Source organism: Anabas testudineus, chromosome 10 (genome assembly GCF_900324465.2).
Source record: "Anabas testudineus chromosome 10, fAnaTes1.2, whole genome shotgun sequence".
Classification (NCBI taxonomy): Eukaryota; Metazoa; Chordata; class Actinopteri; order Anabantiformes; family Anabantidae; genus Anabas; species Anabas testudineus.
The window spans coordinates 9,899,761-9,927,551 of record NC_046619.1 but is presented as its reverse complement, the minus strand read 5'-3'; the positions used below and the strand labels follow the sequence as shown (position 1 = coordinate 9,927,551).

Genomic DNA, 27,791 nt, shown 5'->3' with positions numbered 1-27,791 from the left:
GGAATAAATCTGATTTTCCCCACAAATATTTTAATCCCAGTTTCTCGGGCTCAATGCATTTTGTATCTTACATATAATCTTCTTTGTGGTACAAACACCTCAAATGTAGACTGTCCATAACATTTGTTTTGTGTTTTTTTGCTTAATCTTAATCTTTGGGACTCTTTGTTGACACTGTTATTTTGTGGACACTATTAACTGAAACGTCCAGTGTGGACCTGTGAGATGTCTGTTTCTCAAACTAGACTCGAATGTACTTGTCCTCTTGTTCAGTTGTGCACAGGGGGCCTCCATCTTCTTTTTCTATTCTACTTAGAGCCAGTATGCCCTGCTCTAAGAAAGCTTTTTATGTGATCTTCTATTTCTTGGCTATTTCTTTCATGAAATAGATTTAATTTTCCAGAAAAAGAATAAACTAATGAGGAGAAAGTTTGCTGTTTCTGGACATTTTGAGCACATAAACAAACACACAGTGGCTTATGCTCCAAAAACCCCAATTAGTAAAAAAGAAGTTTCCCAATGATAAATTAGCCTTTTAAATTGATAAACTATAATTATCAATTATCGGAACACAGGACTAATGTTTGCCCATAATGTGCCTCTGTACACCTGTGTAGATATTTAATTCGTAGTTATTTACATTATTAACTATCTACACACTACACTGTATTTCTGTTCAGCTTCGACTTCGTCTTTATTTAATGGCCAAAAAACAAGGACATATCCCAAGTGTTCCAAAACCTTTGAACAATAAAGCATATTTTAATTTATGTTCAGCCGTCCAGATAGAGCTGTACAAGTTTAAAGCACATGTATGTAGACACCCAGCACAAACGTAAACACCCTGAACACCCACCCAGTCCTTCTCCAAATTCTTTTGCTTCTTTAGCTCCACATACAAAAGCTTACAGGAGACTGTGAGAATGATCCATTATTAAACTGACAGCGCTGAGCACAGCACTGCTCTACTGTCTCCACCCGCTCCACCTGCTGCTACATGTACACGAGAGTGGTGCCAAATAATCATCTGTCTTTAATCTGTATGCCAAGTTAATTACATTTTGATCTGGCTTATGTGGAATAATTTGTTATCAATTATTTGTTACTAATTAAAAATCTGTGAGCTGATATAACTTGGTACTGGCTTCATGTGTATGAAGTCAAGTTGGAAGCCCAAATGTTTCTGAACTGAGCAAGGACTCAGTACTTTCAATAAATTTACTGCGCTGTGTCCAAGACAAGAAAGGCTTCTTACACAGGAGTACGTCTTCGGTAGGTGGGTGTGTGTGTGAAAGCTGCTGAATGGATTTCTATGTAAGAAAATGCCATAAAACAGTAAAATGTCTGATTGGCTGTGGGGGTGGAGGTAAGGAGAAGAACTGCATTTTTGTATGCTGCTAATAATGTATGTAATATTCGCCTTGTGGGTCACGATAGTGGGAAGGAAAGACTTCAAATCCCTTTAGACAGTGGCAGAGAGAAAAATGCACACGCGTCCTTTACGATACAAACATTACATAAACACCACAGTGTCACTGGGTGAGAGGCGAGATACACACTGGACAGGTCACCACTCGATCACAGCGCTGACATATAGAGACAGACAACCATCCAACTCAATATGTATGTCTTTGGAGGGTGAGAGGAAGCCAGAGAGAACCCACACAGACACCGGGAGAATATGCAAACTCCACACAGAAAGGCACGGGGCCGATCCGTGGATTCGAGCCCTGGTCGTTCTTGCTGTGAGGCGAGCACTTCCACATCACCACTGGTTTTAGTTTCGTTTTTAATGAATGGTATGTTTCACTGACAACATGTGGTCACAGCTGGAGGATTATTAAAACATCATCTCTGGAGCTGAACCCAGAGACCACCCTTCCCCTAAAAGCTGCATTCAGGCTTGCTCAAAAGAAACACACCCCTCAGAACCTCAGTTCACTTGTGTGTTTATTTTTCCATGACACATGATGATAAAATAATCCTTTCTATCATTCGGTGTCACATAACTACAGATTGGTACAAAATAATATAAAAAATATAAATTGGAAGTTTGTGGTGTTTCATTACTGTCACATTAGACAAGTGTTGTTTGGTGAAAGCGACATCAGCATCTTTCACACGAGAGGAAAAATGCTTGGTAAAAAACTCTAGCTAAAAGACAAAAGCATTTAGTAATACGTCACTCAAACGAGGTGGCTGCAATATGCAACATACTCATTGTGTTCAAATCCCACTGCTCTCTAGAGGAACCCAATCTACAGCAAGTCAAATCACACAATCATCAAAAATAAGTTACAAAAAGATGAACCAGTGGTGTACACAAGACAGTGATGGCTGTGGTCAGTTTATACAGGAAAAAAAGAACAGGAAACATATTGCACCTTTGACACCTCAGTGAGAAGTTGCTCATGAATTATGAGGAAAAGAGAAAGTTGAACTCTTTAAGAAAGAAAGAAAAATCTAGTTCACACCAACAATATTCATCTGGTGACTCACAAAAAAGCATCAACTAAAAATGAAATGAAACAAAAGGTAACATAACTGTACATAAACGTTAGCAAAACAAAGGCATAGTGTCTTTAGGCTTAATGTTTTTATCAATGAAAAGCACATTAATACATTTTGAAGTGGTAGCAAAACAAACTGCTGTAGAAGATTTGGTGACACATGATTGTTTAAGAGTGTTGTAGTTTTCAGAAAAGCTTCATGTAGTGATACGTGAGAGATGCACAATGTTTACAGCTCAAACGTCACAGCTGATGAGGATGAGGGAAAAGCAAAGTCAGAATATTTAAACTAGCCTAACGTTTGAGTAAGATTTGCAACCAGTACATCACGAATTATCACTAATTTCTTCCCAAACTTGTTTATTATGACCCAGCACACAACAGAGCAGCCACTGGTTTCAGTCTAATGCTGGAGCAATTAGTGGATTAGTCGACTGACAGAAAAGTAATCAACTTTTTTTGAGAACACTCCTCTTTGTCAAATAGGAGTAAACTCAATATCTTATAAAGTATGCAATTTGAATGGTTAATAATGGACATTTTTCTCAATATTCTTAGAAATGTTGCAAACAAAACAATTAATTAGGATCATAAACAAATTCATCATCATTAAAAACAACTGGTAGATGCTGCCCTCATTCAGTCCGCGGCATCCTACAAGTTGGTGTCCTTGGTTATTTAAAGTATCACTAAAGTAACCAGTGGCCAACTGGCACTGGGAATCTGGATGCATTTAAACTTCTAGAGGAAGTGAAGATTGCAGCTTTAGAAATCTTGGAAGCAATTACTGATGACTGGCTACAGATGTTTGTGTGTGAAAGCAGTGACCATGAGGTTGTTCACAATGATGCAAACAGACTGTTTTGTGCATTCAGATAATAAGCTGTAAGCAGAGTATGGTCCAGTGATGAAAAAGGGGTTATTTCAGACCCCACAGATGCTCCATTAGCATCCACTTTAAAGCATAATAGCACAGAATCATGGGAAGGCCGCTAGTTAGCCTTAAAACCTGAGATTTTACAGTTTACAGTTTCTATAAACAGGTACAAAGATTATTCAATGGTGTATTTCTAAGCTGGTATAAAAAAGCTAAACTATACAAAATAAAACAATAAAAAAAAATTAAGAAAAAAATGGATGTTCATAAATAAAAGCTATGGCGTGTTTCATCATATTCAAGTAATCTTCAAGTCCCTGAAACTTAGTGGTTCATGTAAACATTGGAGTCATTAACACAGACACAGAACCAACAGTTCTTAAGAAGGCAGCAGCAATTCATATATACAATAAACAACCAACATCCATGTCTCCTTCACCATGCTGGTCCAGTCACATCAGTTTGTGTTCAATTCTTTGAGTGGTGTTGGAGAAATTAAAACTTTAGTATGACACAGCTTGCAGCTGCAGAGCCCCATTTTCACACAGGCGTGACGGCTCTGCCACAACTTTGGAGATGGGAGAGAAGACAAGATTCAGTAAGAAAAAAAAAATCTAAACACTGCAGGCATGTCAGAGCAGCACGCTTCACCTGCTGTGAACAAAACAAACGATTAGTCGTCTTATCTGAGGTCTTATGTAGTGAGGAGTTCCCAGAGAGGCCCCTCGGGTAGGACCTACAGGCCTTAGTTCAAAGTTTGCTGACATTCAGGAAACACCATCACAACCTTCACCATAAAACAGCTATTTTTTTGTTTCCTGCCAAGTCAGCAACAAACCGCTGTTTCTTCTTCTATCGCTCTTAAATGTCGGCTAAAATAACAATACTAGCCAATTACCTTCTCTGACACGTTTTCATTTTTTGGGATTAGAAATAAAAAGTATGTCAAGCAGCAAGATATCCTTATCACAGATACTTTGTGTTCTGTACACTTCTAAAATTGGCTCAGCTATCACACAACTGAGAATAGGCACTGAATGAGGTGGATGTTGGATCAGGCGGCTGCTTTCATCTCATTCACAGTGATGACAGTCTCAATAAAACCAATGAATAAAACCGGTTTAGAATATGGCATAGCATTTTTTCAATAACTTGGTATTTCATGAGTCAGTGGAGCATTTGTCACGTCAGAGTGATGACTTCCACTGGGTCTGTTTTGCCTTTGGACCTTTGTTTGCGTTTGAGGCGTCTCTGTGAGAGGGACGGGGAAGTTGGACATGCTGATGGTGTTGTGGTGCCGACGGAGAGAGAGAGAAGGTCTGTAAGTGGATATGATGGGGTAGGGATGGATGGAAGCACAGCAGTGCACTCCCGCAGGGGTTTGGGTTCCCTCTCCGTCTCCTGGCGTCACCTGTCAAAGCAGCCAGCTGCGAATGTGTGATGAGCCCCCAGGTAGCCCCCACTGTAGGCCATACTCAGACAGTGCCGCGGCTCTCCAGCGAGGGCCATCTGCACAGATATAGGGCCCTGCAGCGGCACTGCACGAGCACCCTGCTGGAGACTAGTGGTCAGGCTTGGGTAGGAAGAGAAGCCAGCAGCAGGAGTCATTGAAGCAGCCCCAGTTAGTAGACCCATCCTGTGGCTCTGAAGGAAATCCTGAGACATGTTCACTACAGGCCCCAAAGCCTGGGACTCAGCTAGCACTTGCAGCTGGGACAGGGATGGGGAATGCTGGGAAAGGTGTGGGAAGGCATCAGACTGAAAGAGCAGCTGTGGTGTGGAGGAGGTGGAGGAGGAGGGTGGTCTCTGGATGGCTGACACTGGAGAGAGGTGGGAGGTCTGGGGTTGAGACTGTATAGAGGAGGGTCGGTGAGGAGGAGTGGATTTGGTTTTGTTGGCCTCCTTAACATCGTTGTCATGAGCCCTGTGGACAGGAAAGCCAAAGATATTTCAGTCATTGTTACATCAAAAATAAATGTTAAAAATCCAAATATGTAGGTGGTTAATTAGATTATCCCAGTACTGCTTAGAGAAAGCTTAGCAAGTCAATACTTAATTATCTTTGCAGAAAAATGGCTGCTCAGGTCAATGCATTAAGAGATCAGTCTGAACCACCCCTTTTTACCCTCGACAATTAGTCTCAACATGTGCAAACAATTCTCCTCACACAGATGCACACAAATAAAACACACTGCCTTCCGCTGACCAGGAAATGTGCAACTTAATTACACAGCATTGAGGCAATGGGCTAGCATTATTAGTTAGAGAGGCTTTGTCAGATGATACTGGTATAACGATTCTACTGGTTAAAACAGCAGACATCTTATAATCCAAACCGTGACAACTAAAGGTATGCTGAGCCAGGAGCCTCTATGGCATCCACCTATGGCCCACTACAACTCAAGGCTCCTCTCCCAGCCTGGCTTTGTGTTAAGACATTTGCTCACTACTTATATGTATATCTGGTGCGTCTCTTACAGCAACATAAGTTCAATGCACTGGGTGAGGTGGTCCCAGGTGTAGCCTGTCAGCAGATGCAGAGCGGTCGTCCAGCTTGGGGAAATCTGAAGGCAAATGCGAGATGCTGCCACACACGCAGCAGCAACCTGGGATGGTCGGAAACTCAGAAAGGCATGGTCTAGAAAAACCCAAAGAAAGGTTTCATAAATTCTTTGATCAAACTTGCACCTGCCGATCAATTCAGGTAAAAACACCTCACCAACAATTCTAGTTGACCCTCATCTTTGTAACCCACCTTGCAGTGAGACCTCCAAAAAGTAGTGAGTGTATTTGTCCATGAAGGCCTTGGTCTTGGAGAGGGAGGAGAGGGGCCAGCCGTTGTACAGGTCACCCTCCTGCACCGAGGCATGGAGGTAGTAGTCAATAAAGTGAGCAGGTGTGGGCATGCATAGATTCCAGCCAAATGTCTCCAGCAACAGAAGCTCCATTTTGATTAGATCCCTCTTGTTGAGAACCAGGTTCAGGCTGCACATAAAGCCAAGAGAGTTCAGCTGCTCCAGTTTTGGAACCCGGTCCTCCTTCTCCTCAAATTTACCTAAAAAAACAAACAGAAACAGTGTCATTGCACTGGGATCTAGTGCAGTGATGACTATGACAATTATAATTTAAATAATAATAATAATAATAATAAACCAAGGTATGCTCTGTATTGTACAGTCCACTTGTGTCTGCAAGTTATAAAACAAAAAAGAATAGTTTACAGGCATGGTTGTTGGTTGTATCACAGCTTGTCCTTCATGTCCACTACATTACTCTTTTCTCTTTTTTTATTGTTTTTTCCATTAAGTAGTTTTGGAAAGTAATCCCATGTAGTAACTCCACAGCAATGTTAGGTCAATTATCAGCCAACATTGACAAGATCTAAGGCCATACTTCTAATCCAAATATGTCAATATGTACTGATGATGGCGGACAGTATTACATTGAATATCATGATCTGAAGCCACACGCAGCAGGTTTATAGAGAGCTCTAAAGAGCCTCCAGCTTCCACAAAACCTAACAACTGCCAGCTAAGCCTTAGCAATTAAGCTGACTATTCAACATCTGGCCATAAAGCTAAGCTATTACACATCACTATATGCTTACAGAGAGTGGAGCATTTACTGTGGATTATACAAGCCTAACACTTTCTATGAAAAAGCTACTCAGCTTTGTTCATATATTTCTGTCTCGCTCTCTCTCACTCCAGATTCTTGCAGACATTACAGCAGTGCCATTATGTTGAGCCCCCTCCCCATCCCAAGACAGCCTCTTTTCCATAGCAACAGCCCCAAGGCCTCTGGGGTCCCTGTGGCCAATGAACGGGGCTGACTTTGCCTTTAATCCATGGGTTGAACAGGCCTCTGTTCAAACTTTTAAAAATGAGGCCAAGAAGGTGTCAGGTTACTCTGATTCTGGCTTCCCTTTAACGCCTTAAGTAGTAAAATGTAGGGACACATTGTAGATTTATAATGAATATGAGTGACTACCAAAATTACTGAACGTTAATATAAAATATCCTCATATCTGTTTACGACTACATTAAAGTGTGTTATAAGTAGTGTATAATATTACACTACTATGTAGTATTATATATACTACCATCTAGTGTTATATACAGTGTATATACATAATATTTACACATTCACTGTATATACAGTACATTTCATACAAACATACTCCTAAGCACACATACACTGCTGCCTGCCGACAAAGTGCCACTTAGTTGCTGCAGTTACTAGTTATTATATCCACTAGTTCACATTACAAAGTTATGTATCAGCTTTAACAGAATATGCATCCAGCTGGGAACAACAATAATCCTGTGCTGGGTTAAATGTCTGCCTCTAATCTAAAACCATGGCAACCAAACATTAGAAATAAAGCCTTTATTGACTTTTCCAAGCTGCATGTAAAGGGAAATTATTATCTGACATGCTACAACTATTGTTGTTGATGGGCCTATTTAGCTGTTTCTGCCCATGTCTTGGGGAGCGGGGGTGTCTTTCTGCAAAGTGTCAGTTTTATCGCGAATGTTGCGACCTGTCTTTAAGCAGGGCAGGAGAAAGGAAGAGAGAGAGAATGGTTGAGAGAGCATGAGTGGAGAGGAGTGGGGGATATGCAGCCCAACGCGCCAAAGGGGTAATTAGCAGAGACGCAGTAATGGCGTCTGTCCCACAGAACAGGAAGCACAATGAAACAGGGCTGTTTACACCCACCGGGGCTCGTTCCAAAGCCCAGTCCACACTTGTCCCATTCTCTCACCCTCATATCCTTTGCAACAGGGCTGTCTTCTGCTAGACTACTATGTCCACACAGACACTGCCATAAAAAGCCATCAAAGCCACCAATCTCCACACAACTCCAGCCTCTTTGATCTTAAGAGACATGGCACAAGTCAATCTCCTCATTGTGCTCTCTGATTACTCTCTTGTTTTACTGCTGTGAGTGACCAGGCACATGAAAAACATGAGTGGCCCAAAAGCAAGAAACCTACAGGAATACAGTTATTATTTACAGTTATGTCGTTCAATTTACAAAGTTATTTCTAACAATTATATCGCCTCCTGGAGACCACATTAATTTGAACCATTGTCTAAAAAACCAAATGCATTCAACTGATACAGTAAATAATAAACCACACACAATACAAGCATACATATATTAAATGGGGTAATCAAAATTTCTGCTGATTAATATTTTACAGATTGCCTAATCCATTAAATATGTTAGTGCTACTGTTATAGTAGTTATAGTTATTTTTAATAGTTTAGGTACAGATACCTAAAAAACAAAATTAATCATGTTAGTTTGATTAATATAGTCATACTTTTCTATTAAGGTCTTTCTCAACACATTAGTATGTAATATTTCATACAGTCATAAGATGTTCATCTAAATGCAGGTTAACATTAGCAGTATTATTATTTAGACCAGCAATTATCAGACCAATGAATAATTGAAGACTTGAAGAATTGACTTAAGTAAGAATGTAACCAAGAATTAAAAGTCGCCTTTAATCATTTCTGACACCTGACATGTTATAAATTAATTCCCATTAATTTTTAAAAAGTACTCTGATACCTAACCCATTCCCACAACATACCACAGTAATAAAGGTGCACAAATCAATTTGAATTCCATGTGTGTATCTTACTAGCTTTTTTACTGTCCGATTGACATGTAAAATCCCGTCTAAAACTACCACAAGTATTGTATAGTGTCTCAGTGTCTGATAAGCCTTTAAACTGGACTTTCTGAATTGTATTTCCTCTTCTCTGTGACACCCTGGAGGAACATGCTAACACCATCACAGCCTCATGTCAGTCTGAATATGGCCTCCGAGACAGTGCATTCCTCTCCTGTGAGTTCAGCCTCCCTGGAATGCAGGTGGCTAAATGATCCTATCATAAGCCAGCAAGCAGGGACACAGAGATGCCTTCGTTTTCATCTATAGCAGCTACCTTTATATAAAGTTCAAATATATACCTATCCTTTTTCTCTGCAACCACAGGTGATTGTGATGATGAGAAAAGGTCGAGTAAACAGGGAGAGGGTAGAGGTCAGGGGTTAGGAAAAGGTAAGGCTGGGATGCAGGGCCTCCTCCCAGGTGTGCCATTTGTGAAAAAAGGTGGGGGTGGAGGTGCGGGTGAGGAGGGGCTTAAAGTGATAGGGGCTATTAGGAAACCTGAGAGCTGTATTCTCACACACACAGAAAGGTCTCTGTTTCTACTGCTTTCTGTTTTGCAGGCATCATTTGAAAAAGAAATGAAGATGTCACAAATAACTGTCCTGGGACAGCATGGTTTGTAACTGGTGAATAAACTAACACCAACCGGCACAACTAAAATTAAATCTGGGTAAAAACTATTTTTACATTACATGCTGCTGTGATTTAATGTGGATTTTTCTCTTTGACTTGTTAGACACTTTTTCTGCTTTTTAAACTCTTTTCATTATCCGGTTCATCTTTCATTGGGAGGGTAAATTGGTCACAGCTCCATCACAGAATCAATGTGTTACCACCCCTGGCCTTGGGGCACTCACAGTGTAGACCCAGGCTGACCCTTGATCCCAGATGCTAATGCCTGGGTGACCAAGGAGAATTCTAGAAACCGGGGACATTGTATGTGTATGTGTGTGTTTTTTTGTTTTGTTATTTTTGAGGAGGGGGGGGGCATCAACTGAGGGTATAAAACGTCTTGGCTCATTGGTGATGAGGACTGACACAGGGAGTGTATGAGCAAACAGAGCCACTGGCATTACACAACCAAACAAAACATACCACTAAATTCTAACTTCTGAGAGTTTGTGAATTATATTTACAGTGAACTATTTGGCAGATTCTGATAATATTGGATATCTATCATCTACACATGACCACAAATTTATTTAATTATGAGATCATCACATGAAATTCACTCCATCAGAATAATTGTCAAACCTCTGAGAGGAGGATAAAGTGGGTTCTATATTAATCTACATATAAGGGGATCCTGCTGGGTGGTTCAGTTCTAACATGTCCCATTTTGCAGGCCACCACCTCTCCCTCCCTTTCTACCCTGTTTAACCTCAGCAGCCAACCTGCCTTTGAAGTACTGCTCCACTTGCTTCCCAACCCCCCAGTGATGTGGGGCTGCTTTTACTGGCCGTCCTGTCCCAGGACTAGTCCACTCTGCCTGACAAGGTGAGAGAATGAAAAGGAAGCAGAGACAGAAGAAGAAAGGTAAAAAGACACCACCACAACCCAGCTGGTTAAGTGGTAATGTAGCAGTAAAGCAATGCCCTTTCAGTAGAAAACTCTCTAATGGATGAGATTTCAAATAGAATCTTAATTAGGGTGCTTGGGTGAAAAAAATCTATAGGTTTAATCACAAGGTTGCTACAGCAACCATCTCCGCTTCAACAATGTTAGCTTATGGCAAGTCTTTACCATACACATGCACACAAATACGTCTCCAAACACAACCTCCACCCCCCAGTCCCTGCTACCCTCCCCCTCTCGCGGACGGGTCTGGCTGGCTAGCAGTCCTGCTTGCATTGACGGGCCTTTGTTTGAGGCCTGACTCGGAGAGCATATGGCAGGTGCCCCTCAGCACACAGATCCTCCCTACCCCCGGGCTCCGAAGTCTATGTAAGTGCACTGTGTGGTCAATATGTCTGAGCTTTTTGCACGTTTCACAGAATGCTCTTTTTTGTTTAGACACCCTTCACTGAATTAGGTCCACTGAGCATAATGGATGAAATCAAGCTTCAACAATAACTCAATGCTGAAACACGGCACAAAATAGATCGCAACAGCATCCAATGGCCATCATCACGAGTCCAACAACTAAACTTAAACATAAAAACACTCATGAAGAGAAAAAAAAACATAGCATACCATAGCATTTTTTGTACTGGCAACAAAGACAAATGCATGATGTCATTAACCATAACAAATAGCCACAAGTATGAAAGGCACTGAATTCAGGGAGCAAGGCATGCCAGGAAGACTGATGTGATCACTGCAGGACTTCATGGAATGTAATACAACAGAAACTTACATTACTGGACTGACTTTTAACAAGAAATATGCAAAGAACCCATGGTTCTTCGTTAAAGTTGGCATTAAAATTTCAGGATTACGTTTTGAGTAATTAGGTTCTCTGCAATTAACCAAGTTCTCTCAGTAAATGCACAACAGTCAATAAGCAATTGATTTCTAAAACAACTAACCACAATTTTACACTTTCAAATAATAAAAAGCTCATCCATGAACAAACACATGCACAAACAAGAACCCACAAAAACACACTCACAGTGGAGTAACGGGATTAAGCAGTGACTGCTGAGAGGCACAAAGGAGGTAGAGATTAATTAACTGAGTGCAGAAGCAAAAAATAGTTAAAGAAAGACAATGTATGTGCCTGTCAAAGACAGGGAGAGGGACCTGGGGAGGCCGTTCAATAACTAGGCCAGATTCCACAGCACCTCAGGACAGATAAAAACCCAAGACTACTTTGAATCAAACGCCCTTTCATGCCTTCATCAATCATGGCAGAAACTCCCATGAGTGCAGGAGTCAGAGGCAGGAGAGCATAGGAGAGAGAGACTGAGTAACTGAAAGCCACAATCAATAGATTCAATAAAAAATGATTTAATCTATTAGAGAGTAGGAGACAAACCTCTGTCCAGGTTGGTTTGACTGTATTTATATCTCTCCATGAGCAAACACTCAAAGATATTCTTAGATTCTCGTGAGATTGCTTTTAAATAAAACCTCTTTCAAGTCTCATATTTAAATGTATCCCACCACAGAGACTACTCTGACTGCAAAGGTGGCCTGTACTCAACTACACACACATACTCTGAGCTCTCCCAAGTGAGTGGGCCCTGTTCCAGACTCCCACTTTGATGGCATCATTAGTCTAATTACCCACGATGCCAAGGGCTGCATTAATGTACAGAAAACCTCACAGTCTTTTAATCACCAGACAGACACAGAGACACACTACCATAAATTGTGCACCATGCATCAGCAGCAAGAGACTGATCGCTGCACCTGGTTTACATGTAACGCAGGAAGACATTTTTGTATTCCAAAGCAAAGGAGTATGTTGGTTACTAGTTACACGACTAAAGCACCACTTACCTCGCTTCTAAACAAACACTCACAGCTTGAGAAAAGCATCAGCTAACAGCAACTAATAATATTGACCAGTCATCAGTCTAAAGAAGGCAGCACAACACATAAAACATGGTTGTTTTAAATTTGGAGATAACAATTCCTTTCTCATTACCTTTCCCAATCATTAGAGACGCTACTGGCTAAATAAATTTTTTAAAGGAAGGTCACTTATTTCCTAAACCTGAGTAACACATGAGCACCAGAATGTTATATGTATTACTGACTGAAATAAACCATTGTTCATTATAAGCAATCCATTCAGGATAGCTTTGTGGAATACTGTTGTGTTGTAAAAGTTTTTGGAAAACAATGGAGATCTATTACTCAGAGAAATAAAATAATAATAAATAATAAATATGATGTACATCAGGCTTTGGCTGCACAAGACATTTAGGCAGGAAAGAAATTATAAGATCAGAGGAATAAGCTTAAAACTAAAATAAAAGATTTATATGTCTAGCTATGTTTTGATTTACGGAATAAATGATTCAAAATTGGCCTTGGTAAATACAATACTACTTCATCGAAACCTGATTTTTACATGACTAGAGGTAACAGCAGCAACCCCAGACATGTCATTACAGTCAGGATCAAAGACACAGATAAAGTTCTGCAGATACAGTTTCCCCTAAAACAATGGTACAGTCATGTTACCACAATGCCAACCTTGTGTTTTTAACCAACACTGCAGCTAACTGTAAACTGTCATTACAAACTCTCGTGTTCTCTTGAGAGTAACCTAAATTAGCCTTGTTGCAGGAAATGTTTCACCTTGTGCATCTGTGCATAAACCACAGTCACGGTATCATTTTAGCTCACAAGACCTGTAAATAAACTCTTGTTTATTTAAAGGTAAAAGGCAAAGCATTTCTTATGATGAAAATAAAAACATCTTAGTGAAGTTTCCTCTGAACTATATTTAAGCTTGGACTTAAGAAATACAGAACAAACAGAAACAGAAAAAACACTTAACTTATTTAGGGATGAAGCTGGAAGACTGTTATTGGACTTACTGGCAAGAAGCAGACAGGACAGGGCAATCACATATAGCTGCTTCACAGCCACATCATAGTGGTCCATGAACAGGTCCAGCAGGTAGACAGCCAGGTGGCGTGCTGTGGGACATAGCTGGTAGCGATTACTGAGGATGGCCAGCAAGTCTGCAAAGTACCGTCGCATGCCGATCTGCGGAGAGTGGGCGCGGTAAATGGGTAACTTCAACTCCTGGACAAGAGAAGAGAAAAGGGATGAGACGGGTTGTAAATGACACAGGGGTGAGAGGAGCAGGGTGGGCAGGAAGCAGCAGTGGAGAAACATGGGGGTTGTAAAGAATATGCATAATAATGGTGAGCCATGCATGTCTCCTGCTGACTGTGTCTAACTGCTGGAGAGCTACAGAGCCTGACACACATCAGGAATAAAACGTATTCTTGATTATGTTTCAGCCTCATTTCAATTTCCTTTAATTCACCATTGCTGCAGAGAAGTGGAGCTAATTTGGGTCATTGCATGGGTCTGAGAAATGAAGGCGGTGTGTGTGTGTGTGTGTGGTTTAGGGGGGCCATGGAGGTTGAGCAGGAGATAGGATTAGGTTTCACCCCTTGCACATCTCCTATTCATGTTCAATTAGCTGAATGTGTTTCAAAGTAGAAGGAAGGTACTTGGGGACATTAGCATTGAATCAGCCTCGGGTATCATCACCAACAGCAGAGCATAAGGGTCCAGTTTCAAAATCTGCATCAGAATGAAAAACACAAAACATTTGGCACTGAGTGTGCAAACTCGCTCTGCCATTGTATTTGTATTCAAGCTGCTTATACAAAAAATGTTTTTGTTTTCAAAAATGTTTTTCCCCTCTATATATCCGCATAAAAACAAGAGCTTCTGATTTGTATTTAGGGATTGAGGATTGGTAGATTAATCTGCTTTAGTTCAAACAGTGAGGGGTCCTTATATTAGAAAAGAAATACTTAAAAAAAAAACAAATCATGTTAGGACTCTTGTTTGTGTTACATCAGTCCCTGCCTTACTTTAAAGCCCAGTGTTTCAAAAGAAATTAAAAAAAGGAAAACAGAAATACATGCTATGATCTTTCTACACAATTCTCTGTGAGGCTCACACAAACTTTATTTTACTTTACATTATTTATTTATTTTGAGCGCAACTAAAACAATGATGCCCAGACTATCACTTCAATGATATCCAAAAATAAACAGTACCCCCCTCCTGAATCCACATACAGCCGCTCCACCCCCCAGTGTCACAACCATCCATACCACCCAATCCCCCCCCACAAACTCTCCTCTCCTCCCACTGCTTCAGCCTCTGCCTCTGGTCCATCTGTCTGTCTGGGGGTACAAGAGCAGCAGGGGAATGGGGGTGGATGTGAGGGTGAGGGAGAGAGGGGGTGTTCTGGAGTCTGGAGGGGCTCCAGAGGGGGTCTGTGTGGGGTGGAGAGGTGCTTTGTGGTGGACCCACACCATAATTAAAGATTCCACAGCTGCCTTCACCTGATTTGCATGTCTGATAATTTGCCACATGCTACACACCACCGTTATCTCTCACATCAGGGCATTATCACTGCAGCAAACGCCATTAAGGGAAGATGAAACTGTGGGGGAGCAGGCGCCATGCAGGAAATCTGAACACTATGTGAAAACCTTTATACACACGGCTCTGATACTGACTTCACCATTCTTTTGCACTGTAATTTTTATACAGCAAACATCTTAAACCAAATTATCTGTTACTATTAATCAAACTTCTGAATGAATTTATAGTGTATTTAATTTATTCATATCACACACTGTACTGTAATTTTTATATGTTTAATCTACCTTATTGTATTTTATCTTATTTTAAAAATGTCTGTCACTTCTATTCTCTTTAAATCAATATTATCTTTTTTAATTTGATTTAATGTGTTTCTTTAATATATTGGCATATGTAAAGCAGTTCAAAATAAATACTAGCCTTGTCCCAAATGTTGTCTTGCCTTTTTGTCAGTCAACATGTTACAGAATCTGTGAACTTGCCAATTACTTGGTTGAAACCAGACACTGTGCTGTCACCATGAGCAAGTAGAGGTAAGCTCATGGCAGAGGAGAATCAGGCTGCTGGTCCTATGTCTTCTTTGCAATATGCCAAAAATCATTCAATATCTTTGGGCATCATGTCATATATGAAAAGATACCTATGTAAAGGCTTAGAATAAAAGTCATAAAGGGCTGACACGCTCTCTGTATTTCAAAGCATAAACAGTTAAGAGCCCAATTGAGAAATAAATATATAGTATGTCTGCTACAAGTGTCTAAATAAAGCAATCAACTCTAATCTGTTACTCTTCAAATTAAAAGGCTCAAGCATTTCTCAATTCAGCAGTATACAGTATATACTATGGTGAGTGGGCAGCTTTGCGTTGACTAAAAATGCTGATATAGGAAGATCAAAACCTAACATTAGACAGTATCGTTCTCTCTCTCATTACAGTATATGAGAAAAGAGTGGGTGTGTTGTTTAGTTTCCCGCTCTGCATACAGATTGTGAGACAGCTCACTCTGAGTCACAGACTGTGTAACATGAGTAAACTGAACAACATGGCTCACAAACATCTGATGCACTACATCTAAACATACATACAACCAATCTCTGGCATGTTCGGGCACTTGCCGTCTCAAACCTGATCTCTATTCATCTCCCTCAGTGTGAAGCTGGCAGGAGAGTGCCAGCTACATGACAGTCAAGTGACAGATGTCTCCATTAAAATGACACATGGGAAGAAATATGATCACACTTCGAGGTTAATTAAGACATTCTCAATTAATGAGCCTTAACTCCTCCGTGTAATCTAATTTAAATCATGTTTAAATAGATAACACGCTGTCCCATTTTATTTTCTTTCCAAACTTCAATATATTGTGGAGCATCGGCACAGGCCTGCTGAGTCAGACTTTGTAGTGCTACAAGTGAGATGATTTTATTTAACTTGCAATTAATTTTCTTAATTAATTAATCTAAAACATGACAAATTAGTAAAAATGTCGATTGTAATTTCACTTCACATTTCTATTGATCAACTGCAACTATTTTATTAGCAATTTGGTTCAATAAGAAAGCAACACAACAGAAATACTGACAACTTCATAGATGAAATAATGACTTCTTGAAATTTTGCTTCAAAATGTATTCAGTCATTTGATGTTGATTTACTTTATGTAGCTCCATTAATCAAGTCAGCTCTAATTAACTTATCAATCTTTTCCCATTTTTATTTTGTACATTTCAGATTTGACTTACCTGACACAGTGAAAAACAACATTATTTCCTCATGATAGGAGACTCACCTTGATGCGGAGGGACTGATGGATATCTGCAGCTAGCTGTCCTTTCCACCATTGCAACTCCCTCTCCATCTTTCCCATCCAGAGGAGACTTCAAGAATCAAGTGTTACCTGCTGAGACAGACGCAACGAAAACAAGTTAAACACTTCAACAAAGTGGCGATAATACCTCCTGAAAAAAAAGCATCCTATGGGCACACTGGGGAATTTGGATTTAAAAGGTCCTGATTAAAGATGATTTTACATTAGGTCGTGTTTCTACTGGCAGAAAACGATCAAATAAAGCCCACTGTGGGAGACACAGTCCTTCTGACAAAGTTTTCCAACAGCTTGCTAACCCCACCACAGAGGTCTGCTTAGGCCATTTTCTCTGCTCGGGAATTTAAATGGCTCAGTTAAAAGCCCTCTCCACCACACTATAGGTTAATAAGAATCAAATCTACCTCTCAGAGATGCCTCTTTGAACAGTGGCCCCTGTAAAGGCCAAATCCTCTCCAACCCCGCACTTTGGTTATCATCCAAAACGCGTCTGCACCACGAGACAGCGGCCAAATAGTGGGGCTACACAACTTAACTGGCCACCGAGCTTAGAAATACTCCCCCTCCACAACAACAACAACAACAACCAAAAAAAACAGCTCAGTGTGGTGAAACTACACATCTCTACACCAGCACAGGCTGTTTGTCGTACAGCTCGGCACGCTGCTCAGTGTTTCATCACATTACATGTGCCACTCACCGCTCCGACGGGAATGCCCCCCAGACCCCTTTGTCTCAGTCCGACATCCTGAACGACTGAACTCCTCTTCGGCTCAACTTTGACAAACACCTCTTTTATTTCGGCGAAAACACAACGCACAAATCCACGGACAAGTTCATAAAGCAGCTGCCACCACTGAACGCCGACAGCAGAGGTTTGACTGAGCCGTTTTCCCGAACTGGAAACACTTTTCCAACAGCTCCGCCGTTTTCTCTCCGGTGGCTCCGCCGTAACAAAGTAGCCTCCCCGGCTGCACCAGCTGCTGCTGCTGCTGCTGCGTGAAGCTCATGCGCTCGACGTAAGCGTCCCTCCTCCGCTCTGGGAGTTGTAGTCCCCTCAGAGGTCATTCACAGGACTACAAACGCCAACATTATCATCTTTATATGACAAATGTATATTTTTGTCTTCATTTATTGCTCTGTTATTTTAATATTTAAGAACACATACACTAACAATTCGTTTTAATAACATTGGATTGCATTCATACTAAATTAGACTTAGCCTATGCTAAGGCTACTTCCAATGCTGGTATCCCCTGCTTTTAACCCTTTTCCTTCACCCCTAAAGCATCCAGCATTGCTAAGGACAAACAAGTACATTTTTTATCACTGTGAGTATTAATGTTTATAATTTTTTGCATTTACCTTGGCACTTTATGAAGACAAGACAAAGTACAGGCTAACTGAATGGTTGATTCTCTTTATAATGACTCCTTTGATAGCATTTTACTACATTTTATATATGGACATAATTAATGTAAAAAACAATGAGTATAAAATAATGGTGAAATTGATAGAGGGTTAGTGGAGGGCAATATAGATTTATAACTATACATAATAAAATGAAAAATGTTCTTCACGATGCACTAAATGTGGATGCGGCAAATAGAAACTAATATACTACAAGCATGCAAAATAAGTTGAATAAAAAATGTTTTTCTGTATTTGCCTGAGATGTAAAACTTGAATGGTGTAAAGTGAACAGTTTAAATTGTCTACTGTATTATGGTTCAGGCTTTCAGCATGCTTGTTCTGTTAGTATGTCACCTATACAGCACATGTATACAAACAGTAATAATGAAACTACTAGAAATTGTCAGTGTCACAATATTGACAATATGACAAAGTTCCTATCATGGGGAGGAATTATCAAGATATATAACAGACCTAATATGGCTCACAATCACAATCCACCATCCAGACCCCACTATGAGATAATTGTTGTACTAAATACCAGAAACATGTTGAGAAATGATAAGGTAAATAAAAAAATCCATGAATTTCTTTGCTCAGGAATACATATTCCAATGTATATATAACAATGTTGTTTTGTTTTCAGTTTAGTTTTTGTGAATAATACTTAGATAGCAGATTGATGTGGATGGATTATTAAATAAAAGTAAAATGACCATGTGGTCATTTTATTTCTCTTTAGTCATTTTAACATTTTTGTGGATTCATAATAATTTTGCATCTTTTAAGTTAACTTTCATTTTTAACTTATATTAAAACTAATTCATACAGTGGCTCTGGCCTGTTCAATAAATCCCTCTATGCAGATAGGCAGTAAAAAAATGTGGGTAATGTGGATAATCTTACTCCAACACAAATCTAGAAAAACAAGATTTTACACACATCATAGCACCAAAAGTGAAGTAGAATTAGGAGACTTCCCAAATGTAGTTCAGTCTCCATTTGTGTCTGTCCATTTGTGCCCCCTGGTGTCAGAACCTGATAAACAACTGAACTTCACTGGAGCCCTTGACTGTGGATCAGGGTTTTCAAAACATTTTGAACATGTTTCAGAACCATATTAACCCTCATCCTGAGTATTAGCTTTTCTATCAGCTTCATTGAGGAAATCCTGGTCAGCATAGATAAGAAAGCCAGTGAAGGTGCTGTCTGTCCAGAACGGGTCAAAGAAGAGTCCATTCTGTTCAGAGTAGAAGATCTGCAGCCAGACCTGGTCTGACTGCTGCAGGTGGAGAACGGTAGAACCAGACGCCACGTCATGGTTCCCTGTGTTTGCATCAAATGTTTTGATCTTGTACTGTCCATTGTGCACCAGCCCGATGGCTAGGTGCTTATTTGCCAGAGTGATATCATAGGTGAAATAATAGACTCCAGGGATGACACAGACAAACTTTCCACTGCTGGCATTGTAATGGCTCCCTTCATTCAGCAGGATCCGACTGAAGCGGATGGGCATTCGCTCTTTAGGGTAGCTCTTTGTCACTGCCACAGAGAAGGCCGAGCGGGCTGCACTGCCACAGTTACATCCTCCAGGAGCTCCTTGTTCACCCATGTCACCCAAGTCTCCCTTCAGCCCTCGTTTTCCCAAACACTCCTGCTGCTCCCCGTTGTCCCTTCAGTCCCCGAGGTCCGGCCTTACCAATAACACCTTGGCGGCCTTTCACACCTGGCTTGCCTGGGTTCCCAGTCCTTCCTGAATCACCTGACAGAGAGAAATATAAGTTTTACAACCTAGCATGATAAATACAGAGATGCTTTACTATTTATGTACACTGCCTGTCCAAAGATAAGTCACCACCTGGATTTACTGAGCAAATAGGTTCGAGCCTCATATTGGATGATTACTGCATGGATGATTATGTTTCAGCTGGCAGCAAGTTATTTAACCCTAACCGATTCAGTGAGTAGCTGTTTATTTCTTAAACAACTATGTTAGAAGACATCCTGTGGTCATGGAAATATGTTAATCTGTTTCAGAAGAGTCAAATTATTACTCTTAAACGTTTATTACCTAAACGTTTGGCGAAATCAAATTATAGAAAACCAACAGTAGAACTCATGGCTTTGTTTAATAGTGAAACTAAGAGCATGTCCACACACACAATACAAAGGGAACTCGAGGGATTGGAACTAAACAGCTGTATAGCCTTAAGAAAACCTCTCGTCAGTGAGGTTAATAAAAAAAAAAAAATGCTTCAATTTGCGAGGGAGTATAAAAATTAGACTGTGAAGCAATGGAAGAAGGTCGTGTGGTCTAATGAGTCCAGATTTATCTTGTTCCAGAGTGATGGCACATCAGGATAAGAAGAGAGGCATTTGAAGTGATGCACCCATCATGCCTAGTGCCCACAGTACAAGCCTGTGGGGGCAGTGCTATGATCTGGGGTTGCTGCAGTTGGTCAGGTCTAGGTTCAGCAACGTTATGCACCCAAAGAATGAGGTCAGCTGACGACCTGAATATACTGAATGACCAGGTTATTCCATCAATGGATTTTTTTTTCACTGATGTCACAGACATATTCCAAGATGACAATGCTGGGATTCATCAGGCTTTTGTTGTGAAAAAGGGGTTCAGGGAGCATGACACATTATTTTTACACATGGATTGGCCACCACAGAGTCCAGACCTTAACCCCATTGAGAATCTTTGGGATATGCTGGGGAAGACTTCGTCTCTCCCATCATCAATACAAGAAAATTACAACGAATTCAACAAAATATTAGTGTTTTTTTGGACGGGCAGTGTATTAATCAATACAAAAAGCCATAAGAGCCATAACCTGATATGGTGAAATATACATCACTGTATGCACTATAACAGTCAAATATTTTACACGAGCTATAGAACAGATAAGAGACAGACATTCAGATGATGATGATTAGCACCCAGACAGATACAAGAAAATTTAAGACTTGATGGAAACATTACAAAAGAAGAGTTGCTTAGTAACTACCTCTATCTCCCCTTTCTCCCTTCTCTCCATCTTTTCCATCTGGGCCATCCTTCCCAGGCGGCCCCATGGGGCCCATGGCCCCTGGTGATCCAGGGGCTCCTGGGATCCCTGCCGGCCCTGCTGGACCAGGCAGACTGCAGACCAGCTGGGAAGAGTGGATGGTGATGTTGCGACCTTTCTTGGATGACAAATTATTTGACTGGGAGATGGCAACCGACAGCAAACAAAACATCACACATATCTGGAGCTTGAAGGTCGCTGTGGAGTCATGAAGAGACGTAACTGTTTACAACTCTAAATTTGATTTAAGATTTGTGTTGGTTTTAATCATGTGAAGCCAACAACGGAAACCATAAAAATGAGTGTGAAATGGAAAGTGGTGGCAGAGTACATGCACACTATCTACAGCTAGAATCTGTTGGAAAAACTAAGACATCTGATCGATATTAATTTTCAGCCATGACCGTTAAATAAAAGCAGCTAATGCAGCTTACAGCATGTTTTTGCAAAGGGAGGTGTACAGGACGTTCTGGAAATGCAGATAAACAACTCACCAGTTACGGAATTATGACCTATGGCCATTTTCAGCTCCATCCAAGTCCTTTTTCAGAGAATGCACAAACTTTCTTACATGATTTTCCAATAAATGGAAGAGACAGCATTGTTCGACAGAAGCGCTGCAGAGAAATGTGTAGTCCAGTAAATCATAGTCTATAACATCCGCCCTGTTTAAGCAGCTACGCTGCCAAAAAAATACTTTCACAATGATGTCATTACATTCAAGTCAGTGCAACAGTATTGCACAGATGAAGCAGTGACGTATCACACAAAGTCGCACTCTGGGAGAACAGGATATTACAGGATATTAGTTTCAGATTTGTGCGTCTTAAAAAAATAGTTCACCAACAAGTGCAGAATGAAACAGAATAAGGCTCTGCAGCAATGTGTGTTGTAAGATGCACTTACAACATTTACTATTGAAATACAGAGCCAAGGGACTAATAAAAATGCTCCAGCTGTCGGGTAGGGCAGTGCCTTGTGTTAAACAATGTACAGTTTCCAAATGTAACTAGAACTCTGTGAATGGAAATTACACACAACACTCCTTTAATTAGAAAAGGAGAATTGTGAAATAACTTAAATTGTGATGCTGACTGATTGGTAGCATCAATATTCAATATGTAACTCATACTTGGTCACTTGGCAACATGAAATCTCTACAAGACAGTCAAGCAGCAGATCTCATGTCCAATAGCAGAAGATACACATTTACTATTTATGCATGCAAACGATTTAGAGTGAACACAATTTATTTTTAATTTAATTTTTTGGGGGGCGGTGGGGGTGTTTATATCAGACAGCAAAGTATCTTTAAATGTGTTTTAGGGGATTTTGAACTTCTGCACAGAGCACACCAGTTCAAAATTAGCGACAATTCTGATACATAATTCATACATTATTTCCATTAAAATATTTTAAATGACAGTATGTGTTCAGACAAATAAATTTTATTATAAAAACATATCAATACAACTAAAAGTAGTTCCTTAAATTACTGGTCAACTCCATTTTGACTGTGACTGAGAAATGTGGGCAATTTTTTTTTATGTGGAACACAAGTAAAAACAAAAGCAGATTTAGCAGATATCAGTGGTTTACCTAGCTGGGCAAACAGAAATATACAAAATACTGTACACAGTTTTAGTTATGTATGGCTCCTGCTGTACGTGTACGAGCTTTATGACTTATTTTTCTACCGAGCAGCTGCTCTGGTAGAGTCACTGGGAGAGTTTGGAGAGTTCAGCAGAGTTAAGACAAGGTTACTGTCCCAGGAAGGAAGCCATGGGGTCATCTGGCCGGCAGCGTTTCATGCGGAAGGCCTCCATCTCCTCCTCAGTGGGCGCCTTCACTTCCTGCAGGCTGTTGTATGGCCTCTTCCTCTCATCCAGCTGCATTATTGCTTCTATATGCTTCACCCGTTTGTCCTCTGCTTCTAGTGCCTGGAAAAGAGAAGCAAAGTGCACGTTAGTTACAAACAAAAGCCAAACATATACAGAAAGATGATCTCAAATTCAATCTATAACACAAACATGTTTTTACCTTCTTCAGCTTCTCCTTCTTCTTCTCTTCATCCTCTGAATCACTGCTGTCAGAGTTACGCTTCTTGTTCTTCTTGCTCTTCTTTTTCTTCTTTTCCTTCATCTTATCTTGATGCATCTGATGATTGAAAACACCGGCATGATGAACATGTAATACAATCTACATTTACCACAGACAAAAAAAATCCCACATTTTCATCAGCAGATGTAAATCTCTTCAATGTCACTTACTTCAAGCAAAGACTTGGGCATTTCCTCCTCCTGTGGTTCAGTTAGTCCCTCTTCAAATGGCACACAGTCTGAGGTGTTCTGTAAGTTATTAAAAAAGACAAAAACAGAATCTAAGTAAAGGCGCTAAATTACAAAAGCTAATGTGCTGTGTATCAAACAGACCCTTCATGCTCCTTCAGAGCTTCATGTACTTACTGTTCTTATTCCAGTCTCTCCTGTGCAGTAACTCTGTTTGACCATGGAGTGACAACATTTGTATCCCCAGCAGCCGTCCTTCCAGTAAGAGCCCCAAATGCACTTTAAAAAAAAAAAAAGAAAAATCAAAAAGTGTAAGAATACACACAGAATGAGGACTGGCAAAATTAGCTAGAGCTATAGCCTGTTCTGTTGTTCTTACAGTGTGGTTGTTGATGAGCACGTCCTCCTCATACTTGGAACGGGCAACAGCCTTTTCAAGTCCTTTCAGTACAGCGCCGTGACGAGAGTACTCCAAATAGTCCTCTGTCTGGGCCAACAACAGCTCCCGTGGCGGAGCATCTAAGTGCTCCTCACCTCCATACTGGTTATTACACACAAAAGCAAACCTTGTAAGTAAAAATATCCACCAATATAAACACTGACAGACCCCTATACAACATTTTGATTGGAAAGAAAATGAAATATTGAGTTGTTTCAAATTACAATTAGAGCATTGGTGACCAAAGACAGTCACTGCTGAAATTCTGTGTTGGAAAGTTGTGGTTAAATTCTCACAATACAACAATTGTAACAACCTATATCTACACACTCCTGGAGTTTATTAAAATGAAGTGCCCACATCACTGCATATTTATCCCAAGTGCCATTCTACATCAAGTTAAATAAAACAAGTAAACAGTGTGGCAATTTTCTAAACATGGCACAGACCAATTGTAAAATGTCTCTACTTGTATAATCCAACTCACCAATGCACTGTTGACATGCATCAAGGCTGGAAATTATACAGACTGATATAGATGTACTGCAACTAGACCCTTGTCAGAGTTTTAGAATTGCTGCTTGTGCTCTGCTAATACATTGTAAATACTTTTTGTGTAGACATGATGTCAGGCTCTCACTTTCTCCAGGATGCTCTCCCTCTGCATCTCTTTAAAGTCCTCTTTCTTGACCTTGAAGGACCGATGGAGCAGCTCCAGCTTGGTGGGGTCAGCCTGCAGATGTACCTCAGAGCCCCTTTCATAGGCCTCCCAGGCAAACACTGTCAAAAGATAAAAAAAACAAAAAATATATATATATATATATATATATATATATATATATATATATATATATATATATATATATATATATATATATATATATATATATATATATATATATATATATATTCACATTGTAACCTTTTCAAGAAAAACAAAATATATAGAAAATATATTTAGCACTTACATTGTGTCTGAGCCATGGTGATTGTGTCCCCACTATAGCGAACAAAGTTGTCTCCAGCATATCCCACTCTGTCAGACAAAGCAGTTTATATGTTATTAGAACGTTAAGCCACTGAGAGCTGAGCTATCAGGAAATGCAGTAGCACTAACTTACTCATCAGGGTTCATGCCTGTGTTAGAGTATGGATTCTCTCTCATAGCTCGAGTCTTTGGATCATAGTAGGCGGAATTTAGATCCAGATTTCTCAAGTACTGTGAAAGACAGACATGAAAAGATTATTGAGCGTTTGTGTTAAAGACAGTATCTCTATTCTCACTTGCCCATTCAATAAGAATCATCAAAAGGTGTTGATCATCATATGTCTCTTACTTTAGCTGTATCTTCTCTGATACGCAGATTTCTGACAGTGATGCGCCTCTTGGAGTCAAAGTTCTGACCGGGCATGTCGATGTCATCTGCATATTTATCTTCATCCTCATCCTCACTGTCATGTTCCCGCTCCTGCAGAGAAAAGATTTATTCAAATAATTTAAACCAGTCAGTCTCAAGACAAAACCTGCATTTTATCTCTCACATATAACAAATACACTATTTATTATTATTATTATCATCTTGATGTTCTGCTTACAGATTGGTCCAGTTTTCCAGAGGCCAACTCATCCTGCAGTTTCTGTGCCTTCAGTGTCCTTTTGGCCTGTATCGAAATAAATACAAAGTCAGAATAACATTGAATACTGGATGAAGATTAAAGATAAAAAATGAGCCTGGTGTTGCCTCACACCTGATTTAAGTCCTGATTAAAACCTGCAACTAAATACAGTATAAGTTCTTGGTAGGGCTGAAACTCATCAAGACACTTTCTCACTCTTCCTTGCTCAATTAAATCAAATGAAATAATTAATCCATGTACCATTAAAAATATTCAGTTTAAAGACGTGTTTTGGTTATGTGTATTGAATATGTGGAAGAAGGCAGGACCTTGATGAATTATGACTTCATCAATGCTTACCAGATCAACCTTGGCATACTCTTCAACAATGCGCTGGTGTTCCTCAGGGTCATACCCATTCCATCGATCCCGCTTTCCATCATAGTCCAAGTCAAGCTGGACCTGTGAGTGTTCATCTGGAGCTATTCCTGTGCCTGTAAACTTTGCCCCAACTTTTCTAGGTCGCTGATGACACAAAGGTTAAGTTCACAGATTTAGAACATTTTTGAATGTAATGCATCTCAAGTACAGGATTAAAAATGAGGGAACCTCCTCTGTAAGATGAAATACTTATCAACTCATTTACCTCCAAACAGTCTTTCTTCTTGTGTGTCATGGCACCACAGTTCTCACAAGCTCCCTTGCGAAATTTGGTGGTAACAGAACCCTGAAGAAAAAATAAGTCATTAGTCTTCTGCTAAAGCTGATGTTAACAAAGTTAATTTGTTACAGCCATATTTAAGACACTCCTTCTTACCTCTTGCACACCTCTCTTATACCACTCGCCGATTGCTGTGTATTGCTTCTGATTTTCACTCTGTGGTCTCTGATGCTTTAGCGTGGGCCTTTTAGATGGGTCAACATACCATGGGACTGATGAAATGTATTGTGGGATGTGAGGGTTTATGTCCCTGGAGAGGAGAAGAAGCAGCACATGTTAATGTTACAGTGTACCCTCAAATGCCTTTTCAGGCACTGGAGGAGTTTTGTCATGCGTTTAAAAAAAATTATTTGAGCAATTGAGTTTTTAAGTTGGTGGGCCTTTGGCTGTGTTCATGTAATATGTGTAATAATTAATATGTAATCTGCAGTATGACTCCAGAGTTATCCACGTTCTGTACTCAGAAGTTAGGCTGTAGTTATGTTAAGATGATCATCATCATGATCATCTCAACTGTGAGGCCTTTTGGCTTTCAATGTTCTCAACCTAAACTTACTTTCCCTCCTCATCAACCTCAGCTGGAGCATTTCCGAGCTTTCTTTGCTCCTCCAGCTCCTTCTTCTTCCTCCAGTCCTCCCTGGTCATCTTCTTGGGCTCATCCAGGCCCACGATCCCCTCAGAGCTGCCGCTGGTCTGTTCAGTCATGACTGAACTTGCTAGCAGAAACACATCACAAGTTATCAAGATGGGCCTTTAGCGCACTGGCATGTTTACTGACACACACAGTATATGCTTGCAATATAATCCTGCTTTTCTCTTGTTCATGCAGTGAGTGTATTTGGTTTACAACATTAACAATAACAAAAGCAATCGTTACTCCAACGTTAGCTAGCTAGCTAGCTAGGCTAACGTTAACAGTTAGCGTTAGCTGTTTACTAACTAGTTGACACGAGTATAGAAGTATATTAGCTAGCGTCATTTCTTACGAATCAAATGAACCAACTAGCTTACCTTGTTAGGATCCAACAAATAACAACGAAGCTGCTGTTGCCTCTGTGAAACGTCACGTTTCTCTGTATCCCTCTGTTGTGTTTTCAGGTTTTCACTAACACACGATCGTCGCCATTTCACAGCTGCGACGGCTGCGTCACGTCCTTTCTTCCTCTGTGGTGTTTAAATGTGTCTGTGATGTAGCGGGCGCCCCCTAGTGCTGCAAAGACACTGTAGTTTACAGTAGTGTGTAATGTATGTGTGGTAAATCACAGAACTTTACTCAAGTTAAAGTACTAAAGTACTATGTATA

The 27,791-nt window shown here is 40.2% G+C and overlaps 3 protein-coding genes across 4 annotated transcripts; all 3 read right to left on the bottom strand.

Annotated features, from left to right (window-relative positions):
- Nucleotides 1–1,932: 1,932 nt before the first annotated feature.
- Nucleotides 1,933–17,900, bottom strand: ccnjl (cyclin J-like). 2 transcript variants are annotated; one of them, XM_026358649.1, is made up of 6 exons: nt 17,637–17,900; nt 16,901–17,011; nt 13,571–13,781; nt 6,143–6,442; nt 5,866–6,025; nt 1,933–5,311 (listed from the first exon to the last, which is right to left on the bottom strand). In XM_026358649.1, the coding sequence occupies exons 2-6, from the start codon at nt 16,976–16,978 to the stop codon at nt 4,795–4,797; spliced, it is 1,266 nt and encodes a 421-aa protein (XP_026214434.1). In that variant the 5' UTR covers nt 16,979–17,011; nt 17,637–17,900; the 3' UTR covers nt 1,933–4,794. The 2 variants fall into 2 exon arrangements, with proteins under 2 accessions (XP_026214434.1, XP_026214433.1); XM_026358648.1 differs by having other exon boundaries at nt 16,901–17,008.
- Nucleotides 17,901–18,166: 266 nt separating this feature from the next.
- Nucleotides 18,167–22,716, bottom strand: c1qtnf2 (C1q and TNF related 2). Its single transcript, XM_026358288.2, is given in 4 exon segments — nt 18,167–19,985; nt 19,987–20,111; nt 21,364–21,621; nt 21,918–22,716. Coding segments are annotated over 4 exon segments (939 nt in total). The 5' UTR covers nt 21,958–22,716; the 3' UTR covers nt 18,167–19,469.
- Nucleotides 22,717–22,855: 139 nt separating this feature from the next.
- On the bottom strand, nt 22,856–27,644 carry slu7 (SLU7 homolog, splicing factor). Its single transcript, XM_026358286.1, has 15 exons — nt 27,500–27,644; nt 27,045–27,204; nt 26,585–26,738; nt 26,414–26,494; nt 26,128–26,292; nt 25,747–25,812; nt 25,488–25,619; nt 25,272–25,369; nt 25,119–25,186; nt 24,791–24,930; nt 24,091–24,252; nt 23,889–23,990; nt 23,694–23,771; nt 23,464–23,580; nt 22,856–23,363 (listed from the first exon to the last, which is right to left on the bottom strand). The coding sequence occupies exons 2-15, from the start codon at nt 27,191–27,193 to the stop codon at nt 23,184–23,186; spliced, it is 1,692 nt and encodes a 563-aa protein (XP_026214071.1). The 5' UTR covers nt 27,194–27,204; nt 27,500–27,644; the 3' UTR covers nt 22,856–23,183.
- Between the last annotated feature and the right edge of the window lie 147 nt (nt 27,645–27,791).